General features: G+C 46.1%; 1 protein-coding gene across 1 annotated transcript in view; it reads right to left on the bottom strand.

The window, feature by feature from the left end:
- Positions 1–1,625: 1,625 nt before the first annotated feature.
- Positions 1,626–25,525, bottom strand: part of LOC124022823 (CUB and sushi domain-containing protein 3-like) — a 25,391-nt gene continuing 1,491 nt past the window's right edge. Inside the window, exons 3-6 of the mRNA XM_046337503.1 lie at positions 5,009–5,133; positions 4,701–4,797; positions 2,050–2,154; positions 1,626–1,696 (exon numbers count right to left, since the gene is read on the bottom strand). Coding sequence (XP_046193459.1) covers positions 1,626–1,696; positions 2,050–2,154; positions 4,701–4,797; positions 5,009–5,133 — 398 coding nt within the window. The remainder of the gene's footprint in view (positions 1,697–2,049; positions 2,155–4,700; positions 4,798–5,008; positions 5,134–25,525) is intronic.

Raw genomic sequence — 25,525 nt, forward strand, 5'->3', positions numbered from 1 at the left:
GCTGTGGAGCTGTGCAGCTCCTTCATGGTTATATTTGGTCTCATTGTTGCCTCTCTGATTTAATACCCTCCTTGCCTGGTCCTTGAGTTTTGGTGGGCGACCCTCTCTTGGCAGGTTTGTTGGGGTGTCATATTCTTTCCATTTTTATAATGGATTTAATGGTGCTCCGTAGGATGTTCAAAGTTTCTGATATTTTTTAATAACCCCACCCTGATCTGCACTCCTCCATAACTTTGCCCTTGAACTATTTGGAGAGCACCTTGGTCTTCATGGTTCCGCTTGCTTAGTGGATTTAATGGTGCGGCAGGGTAGCCTAGCGGTTGGAGGGGGGAGGCAGGTAGCCTAGCGGTTGGAGGGGGAGGCAGGTAGCCTAGCGGTTGGAGGGGGGAGGCAGGTAGCCTAGCGGTTAGAGGGGGGAGGCAGGTAGCCTAGCGGTTGGAGGGGGAGGCAGGTAGCCTAGCGGTTAGAGGGGGGAGGCAGGTAGCCTAGCGGTTGGAGGGGAGGCAGGTAGCCTAGCGGTTAGAGGGGGAGGCAGGTAGCCTAGTGGTTAGAGGGGGAGGCAGGTAGCCTAGTGGTTAGAGGGGGAGGCAGGTAGCCTAGCGGTTAGAGGGGGAGGCAGGTAGCCTAGCGGTTAGAGGGGGAGGCAGGTAGCCTAGCGGTTAGAGGGGGAGGCAGGTAGCCTAGCGGTTAGAGGGGGAGGCAGGTAGCCTAGCGGTTAGAGGGGGAGGCAGGTAGCCTAGCGGTTGGAGGGGAGGCAGGTAGCCTAGCGGTTAGAGGGGGGAGGCAGGTAGCCTAGCGGTTAGAGGGGGGAGGCAGGTAGCCTAGCGGTTAGAGCGTTGGACTAGTAACCGGAAGGTTGCAAGTTGAAATCCCTGAGCTGACAAGGTACAAATCTGTATTTCTGCCCCTGAACAGGCAGTTAACCCACTGTTCCTAGACCAGTTAACCCACTGTTCCTAGACCGTCATTGAACATAAGAATTTGTTCTTAACTGACTTGCCAAGTTAAATAAAGTTCAAATAAATAAAATAAGATTAGTGGCGTTACAGACTCTGGGGCCTTTCAGAACAGATGTACATTTACTGTCATGTGACACTTAGATTGCACACAGGTGGACTTTATTTAACTAATTGTGTGACTTATGCAGGTAATTGGTTGCACCAGATCTTGTTTAGGGGCATCATGGCAAAGGGGGTGAATACATACAGTACGCACCACTTTAAAAAAAAAAAAAATTTTAAACAGGTTATTTTTTTACATTTCACTTCACCAATTGAAACTATTTTGTGTCTGTCCATTACATTAAATCCAAATAAAAATCTATTTAAATTAAAGGTTGTAATGCAACAAAACAGGACAAAAGCCAAGGGGGATGAATACTTTTGCAAGGCACTCTATAGTGTATATAATCCCAATGCCCCAGGACAGTGATTGGGGACATTGCCCTGTAGGGTGCCGTCCTTCAGATGGGATGTTAAACGAGTGTCCTGACTCTCTGTGGTCACTAAAAATCCCAGGGTAACTTATCGTCAGAGTAGGGTTGTTAACCCTGGTGTCCTGGATAAACTCACAATCTGACCCTCATACCATCACGGTCACCTAATCATCCCCAGTTTACAATTGGCTCATTCATCTCCCCTTGATCTTTTCCCCAGGTCATTGCTGTAAAATGAAAACGTCTTCTCAGTCAATTTACCTGGTAAAATAAGGATACAAAATAGAAGACACTGAAAGTCAGAGGACTTGGCGAAAGCACATACAGATCTAGGACCAGCCTATAGCTAGGTGTATATATTCATACCTGTATACTCCAGATTACACCTGATCTAGGACCAGCCTATAGCTAGGTGTATATATTCATACCTGTATACTCCAGATTACACCTGATCTAGGACCAGCCTATAGCTAGGTGTATCTCTTCATACCTGTATACTCCAGATTACACCTGATCTAGGACCAGCCTATAGCTAGGTGTATCTCTTCATACCTGTATACTCCAGATTACACCTGATCTAGGACCAGCCTATAGCTAGGTGTATCTCTTCATACCTGTATACTCCAGGTGGAAGCCTGCTGCAGACACACTGATATCGGACTGGAATGTCAGGTAGATGTTGTTGGAGGTGCTGTTCAGGAGCTGGGGGATGGTTGTACCTACAGAACATACCCATGGAGACAGTGAAGTTGGAGTTACAGTAGGAAGGGTCTCGAGGGGGGAAAGACATATACTGTATGTGACTGGAACGTAGAACGTACGCATGGAGACAGTCAATAGGAAAATATCATAAAATACACTACACCAGGGATCACCAACCCTGTTCCTGGAGAGAAACCCTCCTGTAGGTTTTAACTCCAACCCAGTTCTTGGAGAGAGACCCTCCTGTAGGTTCTAACTCCAACCCTGTTCCTGGAGAGAAACCCTCCTGTAGGTTCTAACTCCAACCCTGTTCCTGGAGAGAAACCCTCCTGTAGGTTCTAACTCCATCCCTGTTCCTGGAGAGAAACCCTCCTGTAGGTTCTAACTCCATCCCTGTTCCCGGAGAGAAACCCTCCTGTAGGTTCTAACTCCATCCCTGTTCCCGGAGAGAAACCCTCCTGTAGGTTCTAACTCCATCCCTGTTCCCGGAGAGAAACCCTCCTGTAGGTTCTAACTCCATCCCTGTTCCTGGAGAGAAAGACTCCATCCCTGTTCCTGGAGAGAAACCCTCCTGTAGGTTCTAACTCCATCCCTGTTCCTGGAGAGAGACCCTCCTGTAGGTTTTAACTCCAACCCTGTTCCTGGAGAGAAACCCTCCTGTAGGTTTTAACTCCAACCCTGTTCCTGGAGAGAAACCCTCCTGTAGGATTTGACTCCATCCCTGTTCCTGGAGAGAAACCCTCCTGTAGGTTTTAACTCCATCCCTGTTCTTGGATAGAGACCTTCCTGTAGGTTTTAACTCCATCCCTGTTCTTGGATAGAGACCTTCCTGTAGGTTTTAACTCCATCCCTGTTCCTGGAGAGATACTGTTTTACGGGCTTTAACTCATACCCTGTTCCTGGAGAGAAACCCTCCTGTAGGTTTTAACTCCAACCCAGTTCTTGGAGAGAGACCCTCCTGTAGGTTTTAACTCCAACCCAGTTCTTGGAGAGAGACCCTCCTGTAGGTTTTAACTCCAACCCAGTTCTTGGAGAGAGACCCTCCTGTAGGTTTTAACTCCAACCCTGTTCTTGGAGAGAGACCCTCCTGTAGGTTTTAACTCCAACCCTGTTCCTGGAGAGAGACCCTCCTGTAGGTTTTAACTCCAACCCTGTTCCTGGAGAGAAACCCTCCTGGAGAAGATTAGAGTCAGTCAGGTCTTCTTCATCAGGTGAAGACTAGAGTCAGTCAGGTCTTCTTCATCAGGTGAAGACTAGAGTCAGTCAGGTCTTCTTCATCAGGTGAAGACTAGAGTCAGTCAGGTCTTCTTCATCAGGTGAAGACTAGAGTCAGTCAGGTCTTCTTCATCAGGTGAAGACTAGAGTCAGTCAGGTCTTCTTCATCAGGTGAAGACTAGAGTCAGTCAGGTCTTCTTCATCAGGTGAAGACTAGAGTCAGTCAGGTCTTCTTCATCAGGTGAAGACTAGAGTCAGTCAGGTCTTCTTCATCAGGTGAAGACTAGAGTCAGTCAGGTCTTCTTCATCAGGTGAAGAGGTCTTCTTCTAGACTAGAGTCATCTTTTCATCAGGTGAAGACAGAGAGTCAGTCAGGTCTTCTTCATCAGGTGAAGACTAGAGTCATTCAGGTGTTCTTCATCAGGTGAAGACTAGAGTCAGTCAGGTCTTCTTCATCAGGTGAAGACTATTTATCTTTGCTAGGCGAGTCAGAGGGAGTCAGTCATGTCTTCTTCATCAGGTAAAGACTATTTAATTTTGCTAGGCGAGTCAGAGGGAGTCAGTCAGGTCTTTCTTCATCAGGTGAAGACTATTTAATTTTGCTAGGCGAGTCATAAGTACTGTGAGATCAGACATCATTATCACATCCATAAGTACTGTGTTCCGATCAGACATCATTATCACATCCATAAGTACTGTGTTCCGATCAGACATCATTATCACATCCATAAGTACTGTGTTCCGATCAGACATCATTATCACATCCATAAGTACTGTGTTCCGATCAGACATCATTATCACATCCATAAGTACTGTGTTCCGATCAGACATCATTATCACATCCATAATTACTGTGTTCCGATCAGACATCATTATCACATCCATAAGTACTCTTTTTACTGAGTGTTCCGATCAGACATCATTATCACATCCATAAGTACTGTGTTCCGATCAGACATCATTATCACATCCATAATTACTGTGTTCCGATCAGACATCATTATCACATCCATAAGTACTCTTTTTACTGAGTGTTCCGATCAGACATCATTATCACATCCATAAGTACTGTGTTCCGATCAGACATCATTATCACATCCATAAGTACTGTGTTCCGATCAGACATCATTATCACATCCATAAGTACTGTGTTCCGATCAGACATCATTATCACATCCATAATTACTGTGTTCCGATCAGACATCATTATCACATCCATAAGTACTGTGTTCCGATCAGACATCATTATCACATCCATAAGTACTCTTTTTACTGAGTGTTCCGATCAGACATCATTATCAATTCCAAAATGGGAGCTTTAAAAGACTAATTCTGGAGGTTGTCTCACCTGAATAGCTGCCAAGCCTTGGCGCGTTGCCATCGACTCCGTCAAAAAAGTCCAAGGAGTCCCAGTTGTGTTCCGTGGAGAAAGTTATGACCTGGATCTGAAGAAAGGAACAAAGAAATACATTTAAGAGTTAAAAAAAAAAAATAATATCTAAGTTGAATAAAACAGTTGCCTCATCAATAATGGGATACATTTTTAGCAAATTCCCATTCTAAGATAGAATTCCATGAAAGTTTAATTCTTCAACCCTTTTAACTATCAAAATTTTCCAACATTATATTCATAATGTTTCATGCTGCATCTCTCACTTGGATGCCTGCTCCCTCTGGCACAGAGACCTTCCAGATACAGTTGAGATAGTTGGCGTAGGGCTCTGGGTAACCAGGAGAAAGGATGGTCCCCTTACGAGATGTCAGCAGTCCTCCACAGGGAACTGCACAGGGTGAGAGAAGAGAGAGACAAGTCACCCAGAGGAGACCAGGGTGAGAGAAGAGAGAGACAAGTCACCCAGACACCAAGAGTAGAGAGGAGAGAGACAAGTCACCCAGACACCAAGAGTAGAGAAGAGAGAGACAAGTCACCCAGACACCAAGAGTAGAGAAGAGAGAGACAAGTCACCCAGAGGAGACCAGGGTGAGAGAAGAGAGAGACAAGTCACCCAGACACCAAGAGTAGAGAAGAGAGAGACATGTCACCCAGAGGAGACCAGGGTGAGAGAAGAGAGAGACAAGTCACCCAGACACCAAGAGTAGAGAAGAGAGAGACAAGTCACCCAGACACCAAGAGTAGAGAAGAGAGAGACAAGTCACCCAGACACCAAGAGTAGAGAAGAGAGAGACAAGTCACCCAGACACCAAGAGTAGAGAAGAGAGAGACAAGTCACCCAGAGGAGACCAGGGTGAGAGAAGAGAGAGACAAGTCACCCAGACACCAAGAGTAGAGAAGAGAGAGACAAGTCACCCAGGAGAGACCAGGGTGAGAGAAGAGAGAGACAAGTCACACAGACACCAAGAGTAGAGAAGAGAGAGACAAGTCACCCAGACACCAAGAGTAGAGAAGAGAGAGACAAGTCACCCAGAGACCAGGGGGAGAGAAGAGAGAGAGCCCAGGGTGTCTCCTATTCCATCACTATGGAGACCAGGGTGTCTCCTATTCCATCACTATGGAGCCCAGGGTGCCTCCTATTCCATCACTATGGAGACCAGGGTGTCTCCTATTCCATCACTATGGAGCCCAGGGTGCCTCCTATTCCATCACTATGGAGCCCAGGGTGCCTCCTATTCCATCACTATGGAGCCCAGGGTGTCTCCTATTCCATTACTATGGAGCCCAGGGTGCCTCATATTCCATCACCTTGGAGACCAGGGTTCATCCATGCATTCCTCCATCTCATCATCATCTATCCATCGGGCTTCATCCATCCATTCATCCCTCATCTGTCCATCATACATTCACCCCAGCCACCTGTTGTTCTCCTTGTTTTATGGAGGGTTACTCATCCATACGTCCCACCATCTCATCTCCATCCATTCACCCCAGCCACCTGTTGTTCTCCTTGTTTATGGAGGGTTACTCATCCATTCATCCCTCATCTGTCCATCATCCATTCACCCCGGCCACCTGTTGTTCTTCATTGTTTTATGGACAGTTACTCATCCATACGTCCCACCGTCTCATCTCCATCCATTCACCCCAGCCATCTGTTGTTCTTCATTGTTTTATGGAGGGTTAACTCATCCATTCATCCCTCATCTGTCCATCATCCATTCACCCCAGCCATCTGTTGTTCTTCATTGTTTTATGGAGGGTTACTCATCCATTATCTCCATCCATTCTGTCATCATCCATCACCGTTCACCAGCCCCATACTGTAGATCTCCTTCTGGTCCCAGGGTTTCATTATTCATAGGATCATAACCGATTACTGTTGATCTCCTGCTGGTCCCAGGGGTTAAACCTCATAGGATCATCCATTACTGTAGATCTCCTTCTGTCCCAGGGGTTTCATTATCCATTCATAACCCAGATCTCCTTCTGTCCCAGGGGTTTCTTCATAGGATTGATTACTTATGGTCCCAGGGATCATCCATTCTCTCATCTCCATCCATTCAGGGGTTTCATTATAAACCCATAGGATCTAATCATTTGTAGATCCTTCTGGTCCCAGGGGTTTCATTATAAACCTCATAGGATCATGATTACTGTAGATCTCCTTCTGGTCCCAGGGGTTTCATTATAAACCTCATAGGATCATAACCGATTACTGTAGATCTCCTTCTGGTCCCAGGGGTTTCATTATAAACCTCATAGGATCATAACCGATTACTGTAGATCTCCTTCTGGTCCCAGGGGTTTCATTATAAACCTCATAGGACCAAACCCTCCTACTGGTCCCAGGGGTTTCATTATAAACCTCATAGGATCATAACCAACCAATTACTGTTGATCTCCTGCTGGTCCCAGGGGATTACTGTAGATCTCCTTCTGGTCCCAGGGGTTTCATTATAAACCTCATAGGATCATAACCGATTACTGTAGATCTCCTTCTGGTCCCAGGGGTTTCATTATAAACCTCATAGGATCATAACCGATTACTGTAGATCTCCTTCTGGTCCCAGGGGTTTCATTATAAACCTCATAGGATCATAACCGATTACTGTAGATCTCCTTCTGGTCCCAGGGGTTTCATTATAAACCTCATAGGATCATAACCGATTACTGTTGATCTCCTGCTGGTCCCAGGGGTTTCATTATAAACCTCATAGGATCATAACCGATTACTGTAGATCTCCTTCTGGTCCCAGGGGTTTCATTATAAACCTCATAGGACCACAACCGATTACTGTTGATCTCCTACTGGTCCCAGGGGTTTCATTATAAACCTCATAGGATCATAACCAACCGATTACTGTTGATCTCCTGCTGGTCCCAGGGGTTTCATTATAAACCTCATAGGATCATAACAGATTCCAAGCCATAGGCTCTCCATTATCCACATTGCAATGTATTGGACAGGCATTCAAAGTGATTTGCTAGTGTGGATATAGGAACGTAGCAATATACTTTACAGCAGAGATCAAAGCATGTCAGGTACCACGTCTACATGAATATTTGAAAGTCCGCTACTGCACGTTACATTATGAACAGCTGTAAGGCCTTGTGTAGTTCAAACGGAACAGACATCCATCAGCCTCGGAATAAAAAACAAAAACGATATACTATTTTTCATCTGATAGGACACAACGTGTTGCTTTAGAGAGACAACTCAAATCCTAGCAGTTGTTCTGTTGTCTATTGTCACCAGTTGCTGACTCATTTCATTTCATGACAGATATCAGAATAACAGGAACTAATGATAATGACATTTTACATATACTCTCCTTTTAACAATGGAACACATGATGATGTCATGGGAATGTTCCCTGAATAGAAATGACTCAACAATGGAACACGTCATGGGAATGTTCCCTGAATAGAAATGACTCAACAACAGAACACGTGATGATGTCATGGGAATGTTCCCTGAATAGAAATGACTCAACAATGGAACACATGATGATGTCACGGGAATGTTCCCTGAATAGAAATGACTCAACAACAGAACACATGATGATGTCACGGGAATGTTCCCTGAATAGAAATGACTCAACAATGGAACACATGATGATGTCACGGGAATGTTCCCTGAATAGAAATGACTCAACAATGGAACACATGATGATGTCACGGGAATGTTCCCTGAATAGAAATGACTCAACAACAGAACACGTGATGATGTCATGGGAATGTTCCCTGAATAGAAATGACTCAACAATGGAACACATGATGATGTCACGGGAATGTTCCCTGAATAGAAATGACTCAACAATGGAACACATGATGATGTCACGGGAATGTTCCCTGAATAGAAATGACTCAACAATGGAACACATGATGATGTCATGGGAATGTTCCCTGAATAGAAATGACTCTTCCATCAGATCCAGGATAAGAGAGGAGAGAAACAAGGTGGATCTTTTGTTTCCCTGTGGAGGAGGTCAATACTGCCTGGTTGATCCCTGTGGAGGAGGTCAATACTGCCTGGTTGGTCCCTGTGGAGGAGGTCAATACTGCCTGGTTGGTCCCTGTGGAGGAGGTCAATACTGCCTGGTTGATCCCTGTGGAGGAGGTCAATACTGCCTGGTTGATCCCTGTGTAGGAGGTCAATACTGCCTGGTTGATCCCTGTGGAGGAGGTCAATACTGCCTGGTTGGTCCCTGTGGTAGGAGGTCAATACTGCCTGGTTGGTCCCTGTCAAACCAGCCTGGAGGAGGTCAATACTGCCTGGTTGATCCCTGTGTAGGAGGTCAATACTGCCTGGTTGGTCCCTGTGGAGGAGGTCAATACTGCCTGGTTGATCCCTGTGTAGGAGGTCAATACTGCCTGGTTGATCCCTGTGTAGGAGGTCAATACTGCCTGGTTGATCCCTGTGGAGGAGGTCAATACTGCCTGGTTGGTCCCTGTGTAGGAGGTCAATACTGCCTGGTTGAATGTTTGCCTGCTGTTCTATTCACCAGCTAACCTCAGTGGAGAGCAGAGCTCTCACAGGGAAACTCACAGGGAAACCCACAGGGAAACTCATAGGGAAACTCATAGGGAAACTCACAGGGAAACCCACAGGAAGACCCATAGGGAAACCCACAGGAAGACCCACAGGGAAACCCATAGGGAAACCCACAGGGAAACTCACAGGGAAACCCACATGGAAACTCACAGGGAAACCCACAGGGAATCCTAGGGAAACTCTACAGGAAACCCACAGGGTCCCATAGGGAAACCCATGGGAAACCCATAGGGAAACCCACAGGGAAACTCACAGGGAAACCCACATGGAAACTCACAGGGAAACCCACAGGGAAACCTAGAGGGAAACCCACAGGGAAACCCATAGGGAAACCCATAGGGAAACCCACAGGGAAACCCACAGGGAAACCCATAGGGAAACCCACAGGGAAACCACAGGGAAACCCACAGGGAAACTCACAGGGAAACCCACAGGGAAACCTACAGGGAAACCCACAGGGAAACCCACAGGGAAACCCACAGGGAAACCCACAGGGAAACCCACAGGGAAACCCACAGGGAAACTCACAGGGAAACCCACAGGGAAAGCCCTACCACACCAAGGGAAACAGTCACAGGAAACCCACAGGGGGGAAACCCACAGGGGAAACCCACCAGGGAAACCTACAGGGAAACCTACACCACAGGGAAACCCACAGGAAACCCACAGGGGGGAAAGCCCAAAGGAAACCCACAGGGAAACTCACAGGCCTCTATCTAAACCCACAGGGGGGAAACCTACCACACAGGGGGGAAACCCACAGGGGAAACCCACAGGGAAACCTACAGGGAAACCCATAGGGCTCTGGTCAGAAGCAGTGCACTACATAGGGAATAGGGTGCCGTTTGAGATGCCTCCTTCAGTCATAAACAACCACAGGGATACAGACAACCAGCCTCTATCTGCCAAACCAGCCTGTATCTACCACACAGGGGTAGTCTACAGACAACCAGCCTGTATCTACCACACCAAGGACGGACAGGGGTAGTCTACAGACAACCAGCCTGTATCTACCACGAACAGGGGTAGTCTACAGACAACCAGCCTCTATCTACCACACCAAGGACGGACAGGGGTAGTCTACAGACAACCAGCCTGTATCTACCACACCAAGGACGGACAGGGGTAGTCTACAGACAACCAGCCTCTATCTACCACACCAAGGACGACAACCAGACAGGGGTAGTCTACAGACAACCAGCCTGTATCTACCACACCCGGACAGGGGGTCTACAGACAACCAGCCTCTATCTACCACACCACGGACAGGGTAGTCTACAGACAACCAGCCTGTAGTCTACAGACAACCAGCCTGTATCTACCCAAGGACGGACAGGGGTAGTCTACAGACAACCAGCCTGTATCTAGCCTGTATCACACACCAAGGACGGACAGGGGTAGTCTACAGACAACCAGCCTCTATCTACCACACCAAGGACGGACAGGGGTAGTCTACAGACAACCAGCCTGTATCTACCACACCAAGGACGGACAGGGGTAGTCTACAGACAACCAGCCTGTATCTACCACACCAAGGACGGACAGGGGTAGTCTACAGACAACCAGCCTGTATCTACCACACCAAGGACGGACAGGGGTAGTCTACAGACAACCAGCCTCTATCTACCACACCAAGGACGGACAGGGGTAGTCTACAGACAACCAGCCTGTATCTACCACACCAAGGACGGACAGGGGTAGTCTACAGACAACCAGCCTCTATCTACCACACCAAGGACGGACAGGGGTAGTCTACAGACAACCAGCCTGTATCTACCACACCAAGGACGGACAGGGGTAGTCTACAGACAACCAGCCTCTATCTACCACACCAAGGACGGACAGGGGTAGTCTACAGACAACCAGCCTCTATCTACCACACCAAGGACGGACAGGGGTAGTCTACAGACAACCAGCCTCTATCTACCACACCAAGGACGGACAGGGGTAGTCTACAGACAACCAGCCTGTATCTACCACACCACCAGGACGAACAGGGGTAGTCTACAGACAACCAGACAACCAGCCTACAGACAACCAGCCTATCTACCACACCAAGGACGGACAGGGGTAGTCTACAGACAACCAGCCTCTATCTACCACACCAAGGACGGACAGGGGTCTACAGACAACCAGTCTACAGACAACCAGCCTCTATCTACCACACCAAGGACGGACAGGGGTAGTCTACAGACAACCAGCCTCTATCTACCACCACGGACAGGGGTAGTCTACAGACAACCACGGACAGGGGTAGTCTACAGACAACCAGCCTGTATCTACCACACCAAGGACGGACAGGGGTAGTCTACAGACAACCAGCCTCTATCTACCACACCAAGGACGGACAGGGGTAGTCTACAGACAACCAGCCTCTATCTACCACACCAGGACGGACAGGGGTAGTCTACAGACAACCAGCCTCTATCTACCACACCAAGGACGGACAGGGTAGTCTACAGACAACCAGCCTGTATCTACCACACCAGGGGTAGGACCAGGACACGGGGTAGTCTACAGACAACCAGCCTGTATCTACCACACCAAGGACGAACAGGGGTAGTCTACAGACAACCAGCCTCTATCTACCACACCAAGGACGGACAGGGGTAGTCTACAGACAACCAGCCTCTATCTACCACACCAAGGACGGACAGGGGTAGTCTACAGACAACCAGCCTGTATCTACCACACCAAGGACGAACAGGGGTAGTCTACAGACAACCAGCCTGTATCTACCACACCAAGGACGAACAGGGGTAGTCTACAGACAACCAGCCTCTATCTACCACACCAAGGACGGACAGGGGTAGTCTACAGACAACCATCTACCACACCAAGGACGGACAGGGGTAGTCTACAGACAACCAGCCTCTATCTACCACACCAAGGACGGACAGGGGTAGTCTACAGACAACCAGCCTGTATCTACAGGGGTAGTCTACACAACCAGGTATCTACCACACCAAGGACGGACAGGGGTAGTCTACAGACAACCAGCCTGTATCTACCACACCAAGGACGAACAGGGGTAGTCTACAGACAACCAGCCTCTATCTACCACACCAAGGACGGACAGGGGTAGTCTACAGACAACCAGCCTGTATCCCACACCAAGGACGGACAGGGGTATCTACAGACAACCAGCCTGTATCTACCACACCAAGGACGGACAGGGGTAGTCTACAGACAACCAGCCTGTATCTACCACACCAAGGACGAACAGGGGTAGTCTACAGACAACCAGCCTGTATCTACCACACCAACCAGGACACCAAGGGACAGGGGTAGTCTACAGACAACCAGCCTACCACACCAAGGTATCTATCTACCACACCAAGGACGAACAGGGGTAGTCTACAGACGAACAGGGGTAGTCTACAGACACAGGACGAACAGGGGTAGTCAGCGAACAGGGGTAGTCTACAGACAACCAGCCTGTATCTACCACACCAAGGACGAACAGGGGTAGTCTACAGACAACCAGCCTCTATCTACCACACCAGGACGAACAGGGGTAGTCTACAGACAACCAGCCTCTATCTACCACACCAGCCTACAGACAACCAGCCTATCTACCACACCAAGGACGAACAGGGGTAGTCTACAGACAACCAGCCTCTATCTACAGACAACCACTCTATCAAGGACGAACAGGGGTAGTCTACAGACAACCAGCCTCTATCTACCACACCAAGGACGAACAGGGGTAGTCTACAGACAACCAGCCTCTATCTACCACACCAAGGACGAACAGGGGTAGTCTACAGACAACCAGCCTGTATCTACCACACCAGGGGTAGTCTACAGACAACCAGCCTCTATCTACCACACCAAGGACGGACAGGGGTAGTCTACAGACAACCAGCCTGTATCTACCACACCAAGGACGAACAGGGGTAGTCTACAGACAACCAGCCTGTATCTACCACACCAAGGACGAACAGGGGTAGTCTACAGACAACCAGCCTGTATCTACCACACCAAGGACGGACAGGGGTAGTCTACAGATCTACCACACCAAGGACGGAGTCTACAGGGGTAGTCTACAGACAAGCCTACAGACAACCAGTATCTACCACACCAAGGACGGACAGGGGTAGTCTACAGACAACCAGCCTGTATCTACGGACAGGGGTAGTCACAGACACCAGCCTGTATCTACCACACCAAGGACGAACAGGGGTAGTCTACAGACAACCAGCCTCTATCTACCACACCAAGGACGAACAGGGGTAGTCTACAGACAACCAGACAACCAGCCTGTATCTACCACACCAAGGACGGACAGGGGTAGTCTACAGACAACCAGCCTCTATCTACCACACCAAGTCTACAGACAACCAGGACAAGGAACAGGGGTAGTCTACAGACAACCAGCCTGTATCTACCACACCAAGGACGAACAGGGGTAGTCTACAGACAACCAGCCTGTATCTACCACACCAAGGACGAACAGGGGTAGTCTACAGACAACCAGCCTGTATCTACCACACCAAGGACGGACAGGGGTAGTCTACAGACAACCAGCCTGTATCTACCACACCAAGGACGAACAGGGGTAGTCTACAGACAACCAGCCTCTATCTACCACACCAAGGACGGACAGGGGTAGTCTACAGACAACCAGCCTCTATCTACCACACCAAGGGACAGGGGTAGTCTACAGACAACCAGCCTGTATCTACCACACCAAGGACGGACAGGGGTAGTCTACAGACAACCAGCCTCTATCTACCACACCAAGGACGAACAGGGGTAGTCTACAGACAACCAGCCTGTATCTACCACACCAAGGACGAACAGGGGTAGTCTACAGACAACCAGCCTGTATCTACCACACCAAGGACGGACAGGGGTAGTCTACAGACAACCAGCCTCTATCTACCACACCAAGGACGGACAGGGGTAGTCTACAGACAACCAGCCTCTATCTACCACACCAAGGACGGACAGGGGTAGTCTACAGACAACCAGCCTCTATCTACCACACCAAGGACGAACAGGGGTAGTCTACAGACAACCAGCCTGTATCTACCACACCAAGGACGAACAGGGGTAGTCTACAGACAACCAGCCTCTATCTACCACACCAAGGACGAACAGGGGTAGTCTACAGACAACCAGCCTGTATCTACCACACCAAGGACGAACAGGGGTAGTCTACAGACAACCAGCCTCTATCTACCACACCAAGGACGGACAGGGGTACAGACAACCAGTATCTACAGGGGTAGTCAGACAACCAGCCTCTATCTACCAGACAACCAGGACGGACAGGGAGACTACAGACCACCAGCCTCTATCTACCACACCAAGGACGGACAGGGGTAGTCTACAGACAACCAGCCTTTATCTACCACACCAAGGACGGACAGGGGTAGTCTACAGACAACCAGCCTCTATCTACCACACCAAGGACGGACAGGGGTAGTCTACAGACAACCAGCCTCTATCTACCACACCAAGGATGAACAGGGGTAGTCTACAGACAACCAGCCTGTATCTACCACACCAAGGATGGACAGGGGTAGTCTACAGACAACCAGCCTCTATCTACCACACCAAGGACGGACAGGGGTAGTCTACAGACAACCACTGAATTGTCTACAGCCTGTACCTACCACAACAGCCAGTCAGGACTGTACAGAGAACAGTATATAAACCCACAACATGATTTCTCCTGAGCCATGCTGCATGTAGGAGCTCACGTATCTAATTATTGGCCCCTAATCTAGTTCACTGCAATTTCAAACTCATCAATATTTTACAGATGATGTCCTCTTCACTCCTCCCACACAGAGACAGACGCCGTGACAAATTCACAGAAAGCGACTTCGCTGTTCATCTCCTCACTCCTCAGGTGAAGCAGACTTGGTGATGATGCCTGTCTCTTCCTGTGCTACATACAACTCTCAATCTCTGCCATAACAATGCTACTTAATATAATGTTTACATACCCTACATTATTCATCTCATATGTATACGTATATACTGTACTCTATATCATCTACTGCATCTTTATGTAATACATGTATCACTAGCCACTTTAAACTATGCCACTTTGTTTACATACTCATCTCATATGTATATACTGTACTCGATACCATCTACTGTATCTTGCCTATGCCGCTCTGTACCATCACTCATTCATATATCCTTATGTACATGTTCCTTATCCCCTTACACTGTGTATAAGACAGTAGTTTTGGAATTGTTAGTTAGATTACTTGTTGGTTATCACTGCATTGTCGGAACTAGAAGCACAAGCATTTCACTACACTCGCATTAACATCTGCTAACCATGTGACCATTAACATCTGCTAACCATGTGACCATTAACATCTGCTAACCTAACCATGTGACCATTAACATCTGCTAACCATGTGTATGTGACCAATAACATCTGCTAACCATATGACCATTAACATCTGCTAACCATGTGACCATTAACATCTGCTAACCATGTGACCATTAACATCTGCTAACCATGTGACCATTAACATCTGCTAACCTAACCATGTGACCATTAACATCTGCTAACCATGTGTATGTGACCAATAACATCTGCTAACCATATGACCATTAACATCTGCTAACCATGTGACCATTAACATCTGCTAACCATGTGACCATTAACATCTGCTAACCATGTGACCATTAACATCTGCTAACCATGTGACCAATAACATCTGCTAACCATGTGACCAATAACATCTGCTAACCATGTGACCATTAACATCTGCTAACCATGTGACCATTAACATCTGCTAACCATGTGACCAATAACATCTGCTAACCATGTGACCATTAACATCTGCTAACCATGTGACCATTAACATCTGCTAACCATGTGACCATTAACATCTGCTAACCATGTGACCATTAACATCTGCTAACCATGTGACCATTAACATCTGCTAACCATGTGACCAATAACATCTGCTAACCATGTGACCATTAACATCTACTAACCATGTGACCATTAACATCTACTAACCATGTGACCATTAACATCTGCTAACCATGTGACCAATAACATCTGCTAACCATGTGACCATTAACATCTGCTAACCATGTGACCATTAACATCTGCTAAGCATGTGACCAATAACATCTGCTAACCATGTGTATGTGACCAATAACATCTGCTAACCATGTGACCAATAACATCTGCTAACCATGTGACCATTAACATCTGCTAACCATGTGACCAATAACATCTGCTAACCATGTGACCATTAACATCTGCTAACCATGTGACCAATAACATCTGCTAACCATGTGTATGTGACCAATAACATCTGCTAACCATGTGACCAATAACATCTGCTAACCATGTGACCATTAACATCTGCTATCCATGTGACCATTAACATCTGCTAACCATGTGACCAATAACATCTGCTAACCATGTGTATGTGACCAATAACATCTGCTAACCATGTGACCATTAACATCTGCTAACCATGTGACCATTAACATCTGCTATCCATGTGTATGTGACTAATAACATCTGCTAACCATGTGACCATTAACATCTGCTAACCATGTGACCAATAACATCTGCTAACCATGTGACCATTAACATCTGCTAACCATGTGACCATTAACATCTGCTAACCATGTGACCATTAACATCTGCTAACCATGTGACCATTAACATCTGCTAACCATGTGACCAATAACATCTGCTAACCATGTGACCATTAACATCTGCTAACCATGTGACCAATAACATCTGCTAACCATGTGACCATTAACATCTGCTAACCATGTGACCAATAACATCTGCTAACCATGTGACCATTAACATCTGCTAACCATGTGACCATTAACATCTGCTAACCATGTGACCATTAACATCTGCTAACCATACAAACTATAGTACACAAGTATAAACACCATGGGACCACACAGCCGTCATACCGCTCAGGGAGGAGATGCGTTCTGTCTCCTAGAGATGAACGTACTTTGGTGCGAAAAGTGCAAGTCAATCCCAGAACAACAGGCAAAGGACCTTGTGAAAACGCTGGAGAAAACAGGCACAAAAGTATCTGTATCCACAGTAAAACGAGTCCTATATCGACATAACCTGAAAGGCCGCTCAGCAAGGAAGAAGTCACTGCTCCAAAACTGCCATAAAAAAACAGACTACGGTTTGCAACTGCACATAGAGACAAATATAATATTTTTGGAGAAATGTCCTCTGGTCTGATGAAACAAAAATAGAACTGTTTGGTCATAATTACCATTGTTATGTTTGGAGGAAAAAGGGGGATGCTTGCAAGCCGTAGAACACCATCCCAACCGTGAAGCATGGTGGTGGGCGTGCTTTGCTGCAGGAGGGACTGGTGCACTTCACAAAATAGATGGCTTCATGAGGAAGGAAGATTATGTGTATATATTGAAACAACATCTCAAGACATCAGGCAGGAAGTTGAAGCTTTGTCGCAAATGGGTCTTCCAGATGGACAATGACCTCAAGCATACTTCCAAAGTTGGTGGCAAAATGGCTTAAGGACAAAAAAAGTCAAGGTATTGGAGTGGCCATCACAAAGCCCTGACCTCAATCCGTCATAAAATTTGCGGGTTGAACTGAAAAGCATTGGAAGCTTGTGGAAGGCTACCCGAAACCTTTGACCCAAGTTAAACAATTGAAAAGCAATGCTACCGAATACTAACTGAGTGTATGTAAACTACTGACCAACTGGGAATGTGATGAAAGAAATAAAAAGCTGAAATAAATCATTCTCTCTACTATTATTCTGACATTTCATATTCTTTAAATAAAGTGGTGATCCTAACTGACCTAAGACAAGGAATTTTTTAATAGGATAAAATGTCAGGAATTGTGAAAAATTCAGTTTAAATGTATTTGGCTAAGGTGCATGTAAACTTCCCACTGTATATACAGTGTATATCGATGTATTGTGTTTAATGTGTGTTTTAAATTCTATATAGTATGTTGTCAAAATAAAGGTGAAAATAAATCAATATGAGATACAACCACTGCACATTATGATTATTATTATTTTAAAGCAATGAGGCCGATGCAACAGATCAGGCAGTTTAGCTTTGTCCAAAAGCACACAGCAAACAAAGATGGTTTAAAGTGACAGAGAGATCAACAGATCTGTTAGAAATTAAGAAAGAGCTGAGATCTAAAGATACAAAAAATAGCATGGGCTGCTAATACGACTGTCACGCCTTGGTCATTGTATCTTGTGTTTTTGTTATATGTTTGGGTAGGCCAGGGTGTGACATGGGTTTATATGTTGTATTTCGTATTAGGGTTTGTATTAATTGGGAGTGTGTATTATTAGGGGTGTGTCTTGTTAGGCTTGGCTGCCTGAGGCGATTCCTAATTGGAGTCAGCTGATTCTAGTTGTCTCGGATTGGGAACCGTATTTAGGTAGCTTGAGTGCGTGTTGTATTTCGTGGGTGATTGTACCTGTCTTAGTGTTAGTCACCAGATAGGCTGTATTTTGTTTCACTTGTTTGTTGTTTTTGTATTTTGAATTATTTAATGTACCGCTTTATCTTTATTAAAGGTCATGAGTAACCTACACGCTGCATTTCGGTCTGCCTCTCTTCTAACAGCAGACGAAGCTCGTTACAATGACTAGGATTATCATCAACTAGCATGGGTTGCTAATATGACTAGGATTATCATCAACTAGCATGGGTTGCTAATATGACTAGGATTATCATCAACTAGCATGGGTTGCTAATATGACTAGGATTATCATCAACTAGCATGGGTTGCTAATATGACTAGGATTATCATCAACTAGCATGGGTTGCTAATATGACTAGGATTATCATCAACTAGCATGGGTTGCTAATATGACTAGGATTATCATCAACTAGCATGGGTTGCTAATATGACTAGGATTATCATCAACTAGCATGGGTTGCTAATATGACTAGGATTATCATCAACTAGCATGGGTTGCTAATATGACTAGGATTATCATCAACTAGCATGGGTTGCTAATATGACTAGGATTATCATCAACTAGCATGGGTTGCTAATATGACTAGGATTATCATCAATTAGCATGGGTTGCTAATATGACTAGGATTATCATCAACTAGCATGGGTTGCTAATATGACTAGGATTATCATCAACTAGCATGGGCTGCTAATATGACTAGGATTATCATCAACTAGCATGGGTTGCTAATATGACTAGGATTATCATCAACTAGCATGCATTGCTAATATGACTAGGATTATCATCAACTAGCATGCATTGCTAATATGACTAGGATTATCATCAACTAGCATGGGCTGCTAATATGACTAGGATTATCACCAACTAGCATGGGCTGCTAATATGACTAGGATTATCATCAACTAGCATGGGCTGCTAATATGACTAGGATTATCATCAACTAGCATGGGTTGCTAATATGACTAGGATTATCATCAACTAGCATGGGTTGCTAATATGACTAGGATTATCATCAACTAGCATGCATTGCTAATATGAATATGATTATCATCAACTAGCATGGGTTGCTAATATGAATAGGATTATCATCAACTAGCATGCATTGCTAATATGACTAGGATTATCATCAACTAGCATGGGTTGCTAATATGACTAGGATTATCATCAACTAGCATGGGCTGCTAATATGACTAGGATTATCACCAACTAGCATGGGCTGCTAATATGACTAGGATTATCATCAACTAGCATGGGTTGCTAATATGACCAGGATTATCATCAACTAGCACGGGTCTGCTTCAGTAATACCCCAGATAGGAGACTAGCAGGTCTGCTTCAGTAATACTGGATGGGAGACTAGCAGGTCTGCTTCAGTAATACTGGATAGGAGACTAGCAGGTCTGCTTCAGTAATACTGGATGGGAGACTAGCAGGTCTGATTCAGTAATACTGGATAGGAGACTAGCAGGTCTGCTTCAGTAATACACCAGATAGGAGACTAGCAGGTCTGCTTCAGTAATACACCAGATAGGAGACTAGCAGGTCTGCTTCAGTAATACTGGATGGGAGACAAGCAGGTCTGCTTCAGTAATACTGGATGGGAGACTAGCAGGTCTGCTTCAGTAATACCCCAGATAGGAGACTAGCAGGTCTGCTTCAGTAATACTGGATGGGAGACTAGCAGGTCTGCTTCAGTAATACTGGATAGGAGACTAGCAGGTCTGCTTCAGTAATACTGGATGGAAGACTAGCAGGTCTGATTCAGTAATACTGGATAGGAGACTAGCAGGTCTGCTTCAGTAATACACCAGATAGGAGACTAGCAGGTCTGCTTCAGTAATACACCAGATAGGAGACTAGCAGGTCTGATTCAGTAATACTGGATAGGAGACTAGCAGGTCTGCTTCAGTAATACTGGATAGGAGACTAGCAGGTCTGCTTCAGTAATACCCCAGATAGGAGACTAGCAGGTCTGCTTCAGTAATACTGGATGGGAGACTAGCAGGTCTGCTTCAGTAATACTGGATAGGAGACTAGCAGGTCTGCTTCAGTAATACTGGATGGAAGACTAGCAGGTCTGATTCAGTAATACTGGATAGGAGACTAGCAGGTCTGCTTCAGTAATACACCAGATAGGAGACTAGCAGGTCTGCTTCAGTAATACACCAGATAGGAGACTAACAGGTCTGCTTCAGTAATACTGGATAGGAGACTAGCAGGTCTGCTTCAGTAATACTGGATAGGAGACTAGCAGGTCTGCTTCAGTAATACACCAGATAGGAGACTAGCAGGTCTGCTTCAGTAATACTGGATGGGAGACTAGCAGGTCTGCTTCAGTAATACTGGATGGGAGACTAGCAGGTCTGCTTCAGTAATACTGGATGGGAGACAAGCAGGTCTGCTTCAGTAATACACTAGATAGGAGACTAGCAGGTCTGCTTCAGTAATACTGGATGGGATACGAGCAGGTCTGCTTCAGTAATACCCCAGATAGGAGACTAGCAGGTCTGCTTCAGTAATACTGGATGGGATACGAGCAGGTCTGCTTCAGTAATACTGGATGGGAGACTAGCAGGTCTGCTTCAGTAATACCCCAGATAGGAGACTAGCAGGTCTGCTTCAGTAATACTGGATGGGAGACTAGCAGGTCTGCTTCAGTAATACTGGATAGGAGACTAGCAGGTCTGCTTCAGTAATACTGGATGGAAGACTAGCAGGTCTGATTCAGTAATACACCAGATAGGAGACTAGCAGGTCTGCTTCAGTAATACTGGATGGGAGACTAGCAGGTCTGCTTCAGTAATACACCAGATAGGAGACTAGCAGGTCTGATTCAGTAATACTGGATAGGAGACTAGCAGGTCTGCTTCAGTAATACTGGATAGGAGACTAGCAGGTCTGCTTCAGTAATACTGGATAGGAGACTAGCAGGTCTGCTTCAGTAATACTGGATGGGAGACTAGCAGGTCTGCTTCAGTAATACTGGATAGGAGACTAGCAGGTCTGCTTCAGTAATACTGGATAGGAGACTAGCAGGTCTGCTTCAGTAATACTGGATAGGAGACTAGCAGGTCTGCTTCAGTAATACACCAGATAGGAGACTAGCAGGTCTGCTTCAGTAATACTGGATAGGAGACTAGCAGGTCTGCTTCAGTAATACTGGATAGGAGACTAGCAGGTCTGCTTCAGTAATACTGGATAGGAGACTAGCAGGTCTGATGGGAGACTAGCAGGTCTGCTTCAGTAATACTGGATGGACTAGCAGGAGCTTCAGTAATACTAGGAGACTAGCAGGTCTGCTTCAGTAATACTGGTGGGAGACTAGCAGGTCTGCTTCAGTAATACTGGATAGGAGACAGGTCTGCTTCAGTAGCAGGTCTCAGCCTTCAGTAATTTAGGAGACTAGCAGGTCTGCTAATACAGTGGGAGTTTCAGTAATGTGGATGGGGCTAGGGTCAGTTTGTTATATCTGGAGTACTTCTCCTGTCCTATTCGGTGTCCTGTGTGAATCTAAGTGTGCGTTCTCTAATTCTCTCCTTCTTTCTTTCTCTCTCTCTCGGAGGACCTGAGCCCTAGGACCATGCCCCAGGACTACCTGACATGATGACTCCTTGCTGTCCCCAGTCCACCTGGCCATGCTGCTGCTCCAGTTTCAACTGTTCTGCCTTGTTATTATTCGACCATGCTGGTCATTTATGAACATTTGAACATCTTGGCCATGTTCTGTTATAATCTCCACCCGGCACAGCCAGAAGAGGACTGGCCACCCACATAGCCTGGTTCCTCTCTAGGTTTCTTCCTAGGTTTTGGCCTTTCTAGGGAGTTTTTCCTAGCCGCCGTGCTTCTACACCTGCATTGCTTGCTGTTTGGGGTTTTAGGCTGGGTTTCTGTACAGCACTTTGAGATATCAGCTGATGTACGAAGGGCTATATAAATACATTTGATTTGATTTGATTTGATTTTTCTTCAGTAATACTGGGTAGGAGACTAGCAGGTCTGAAGCACGGGTACATTTAATTGTTCATCATGTTGTCCACATTACATGGACAATAAAGTTTTTCATTTTTAATGTTGTTTGTTGTGTTTAGTTAATCATGTTGTCCACATCACATGGACAATAAAGTTCTAAAGCTAATTTCTGACAGACAAGTGAATAAACAGAAAAACACTGCCACTTTGGATTGAGTCCATCCCCCTCCTAGTTACTCTGTGGGAGTCTGTTAACTAACACCAGGTTTGAGTCCATTCCCCTCCTAGTTACTCTGTGGGAGTCTGTTAACTAAAACCAGGTTTGATTCCATTCCCCTCCTAGTTACTCTGTGGGAGTCTGTTAACTAAAACCAGGTTTGATGCCATCCCCCTCCTAGCTACTCTGTGGGAGTCTGTTAACTAACACCAGGTTTGCTGCCATCCCCCTCCTAGTTACTCTGTGGGAGTCTGTTAACTAAAACCAGGTTTGATGCCATCCCCCTCCTAGTTACTCTGTGGGAGTCTGTTAACTAAAACCAGGTTTGATGCCATCCCCCTCCTAGTTACTCTGTGGGAGTCTGTTAACTAACACCAGGTTTGATTCCATCCCCCTCCTAGTTACTCTGTGGGAGTCTGTTAACTAAAACCAGGTTTGATTCCATCCCCCTCCTAGTTACTCTGTTGGAGTCTGTTAACTAACACCAGGGTTGATGCCATCCCCCTCCTAGTTACTCTGTGGGAGTCTGTTAACTAACACCAGGTTTGATTCCATCCCCCTCCTAGTTACTCTGTGGGAGTCTGTTAACTAAAACCAGGGTTGAGTCCATTCCCCTCCTAGTTACTCTGTGGGAGTCTGTTAACTAACACCAGGTTTGATTCCATTCCCCTCCTAGTTACTCTGTGGGAGTCTGTTAACTAAAACCAGGGTTGATTCCATTCCCCTCCTAGTTACTCTGTGGGAGTCTGTTAACTAACACCAGGTTTGAGTCCATTCCCCTCCTAGTTACTCTGTGGGAGTCTGTTAACTAACACCAGGTTTGAGTCCATTCCCCTCCTAGTTACTCTGTGGGAGTCTGTTAACTAAAACCAGGTGTGATTCCATTCCCCTCCTAGTTACTCTGTGGGAGTCTGTTAACTAACACCAGGTGTGATGCCATCCCCCTCCTAGCTACTATGTGGGAGTCTGTTAACTAAAATCAGGGTTGATTCCATCCCCCTCCTAGTTACTCTGTGGGAGTCTGTTAACTAAATCCAGGTTTGATTCCATTCCCCTCCTAGCTACTCTGTGGGAGTCTGTTAACTAAAACCAGGTTTGATTCCATTCCCCTCCTAGTTACTCTGTGGGAGTCTGTTAACTAAAACCAGGGTTGATTCCATTCCCCTCCTAGTTACTCTATGGGAGTCTGTTAACTAAAACCAGGTTTGATTCCATTCCCCTCCTAGTTACTCTGTGGGAGTCTGTTAACTAACACCAGGTTTGAGTCCATCCCCCTCCTAGCTACTCTGTGGGAGTCTGTTAACTAAAACCAGGTTTGATTCCATTCCCCTCCTAGTCAGTCTGTGGTTCCTGCTGTCTAAAACCAGTTTTGATTCCATTCCCCTCCTAGTTACTCTGTGGGAGTCTGTTAACTAAAACCAGGTTTGATTCCATTCCCCTCCTAGTCAGTCTGTGGTTCCTGCTGTCTAAAACCAGTTTTGATTCCATCCCCCTCCTAGTTAGTCTGTGGGAGTCTGTTAACTAAAACCAGGTTTGATTCCATTCCCCTCCTAGCTACTCTGTGGGAGTCTGTTAACTAAAACCAGGTTTGATTCCATTCCCCTCCTAGTTACTCTGTGCGAGTCTGTTAACTAAAACCAGGTTTGATGCCATTCCCCTCCTAGTTACTCTGTGGGAGTCTGTTAACTAAAACCAGGTTTGATGCCATTCCCCTCCTAGTTACTCTGTGGGAGTCTGTTAACTAAAACCAGGGTTGATTCCCATTCCCCTCCTAGCTACTCTGTGGGAGTCTGTTAACTAAAACCAGGTTTGATTCCATTCCCCTCCTAGTTACTCTGTTGGAGTCTGTTAACTAAAACCAGGTTTGACTCCATTCCCCTCCTAGTTACTCTGTGGGAGTCTGTTAACTAACACCAGGTTTGACTCCATTCCCCTCCTTGCTACTCCTGAAATATTCCTTTAAAGATGTGGGATCTATGACTTCATCTGACTTTGGGGAAGTAGATAAAGGGCTTCATTGACAAATTGCTGAAGTAATTCCTTTCAGAGAGAGAAGCTCCATCTAACGTCTTTAATAAAAGAAACTCTCCAGCTTTATTTCGAAAGGGAAAGACCTCCCGATCAAACAGACTGTTTTCCACTTCCCCCTTTTAAAGCTGGAGGTCTTGGATGACCTCACATGAAGAAGTATTACTGGGCAACGATGTGTTCACTTGGACAGACAGACAGACACGATCGTTGTGCAATGGAGGAGTATCAAAGCCATGAATGGGAATACTTCATCATCTGAAATATAGTCACTACTTCGGGTCCAAGGCATTGAATAATGTTTTGGGGAGGGGGTGGGCAATCCAATGATTCTCAATTCCATTCGTATTTGGGAAAATGTACATCAATTCATGAGGTGGAAATAACCAATTTCGCCAGGCACCCCTAGGTCTGTGACTGTGAGGAGTTGGGTCGGTGGAACTAGGTCTGTGACTGTGAGGAGTTGGGTCGGTGGAACTAGGTCTGTGACTGTGTGGTTCGGGTCGGTGGAACTAGGTCTGTGACTGTGAGGAGTTGGCCAGGCACC

The sequence above is a fragment of the Oncorhynchus gorbuscha genome, unplaced genomic scaffold (assembly GCF_021184085.1).
Source record: "Oncorhynchus gorbuscha isolate QuinsamMale2020 ecotype Even-year unplaced genomic scaffold, OgorEven_v1.0 Un_scaffold_1443, whole genome shotgun sequence".
Lineage (NCBI taxonomy): Eukaryota > Metazoa > Chordata > Actinopteri > Salmoniformes > Salmonidae > Oncorhynchus > Oncorhynchus gorbuscha.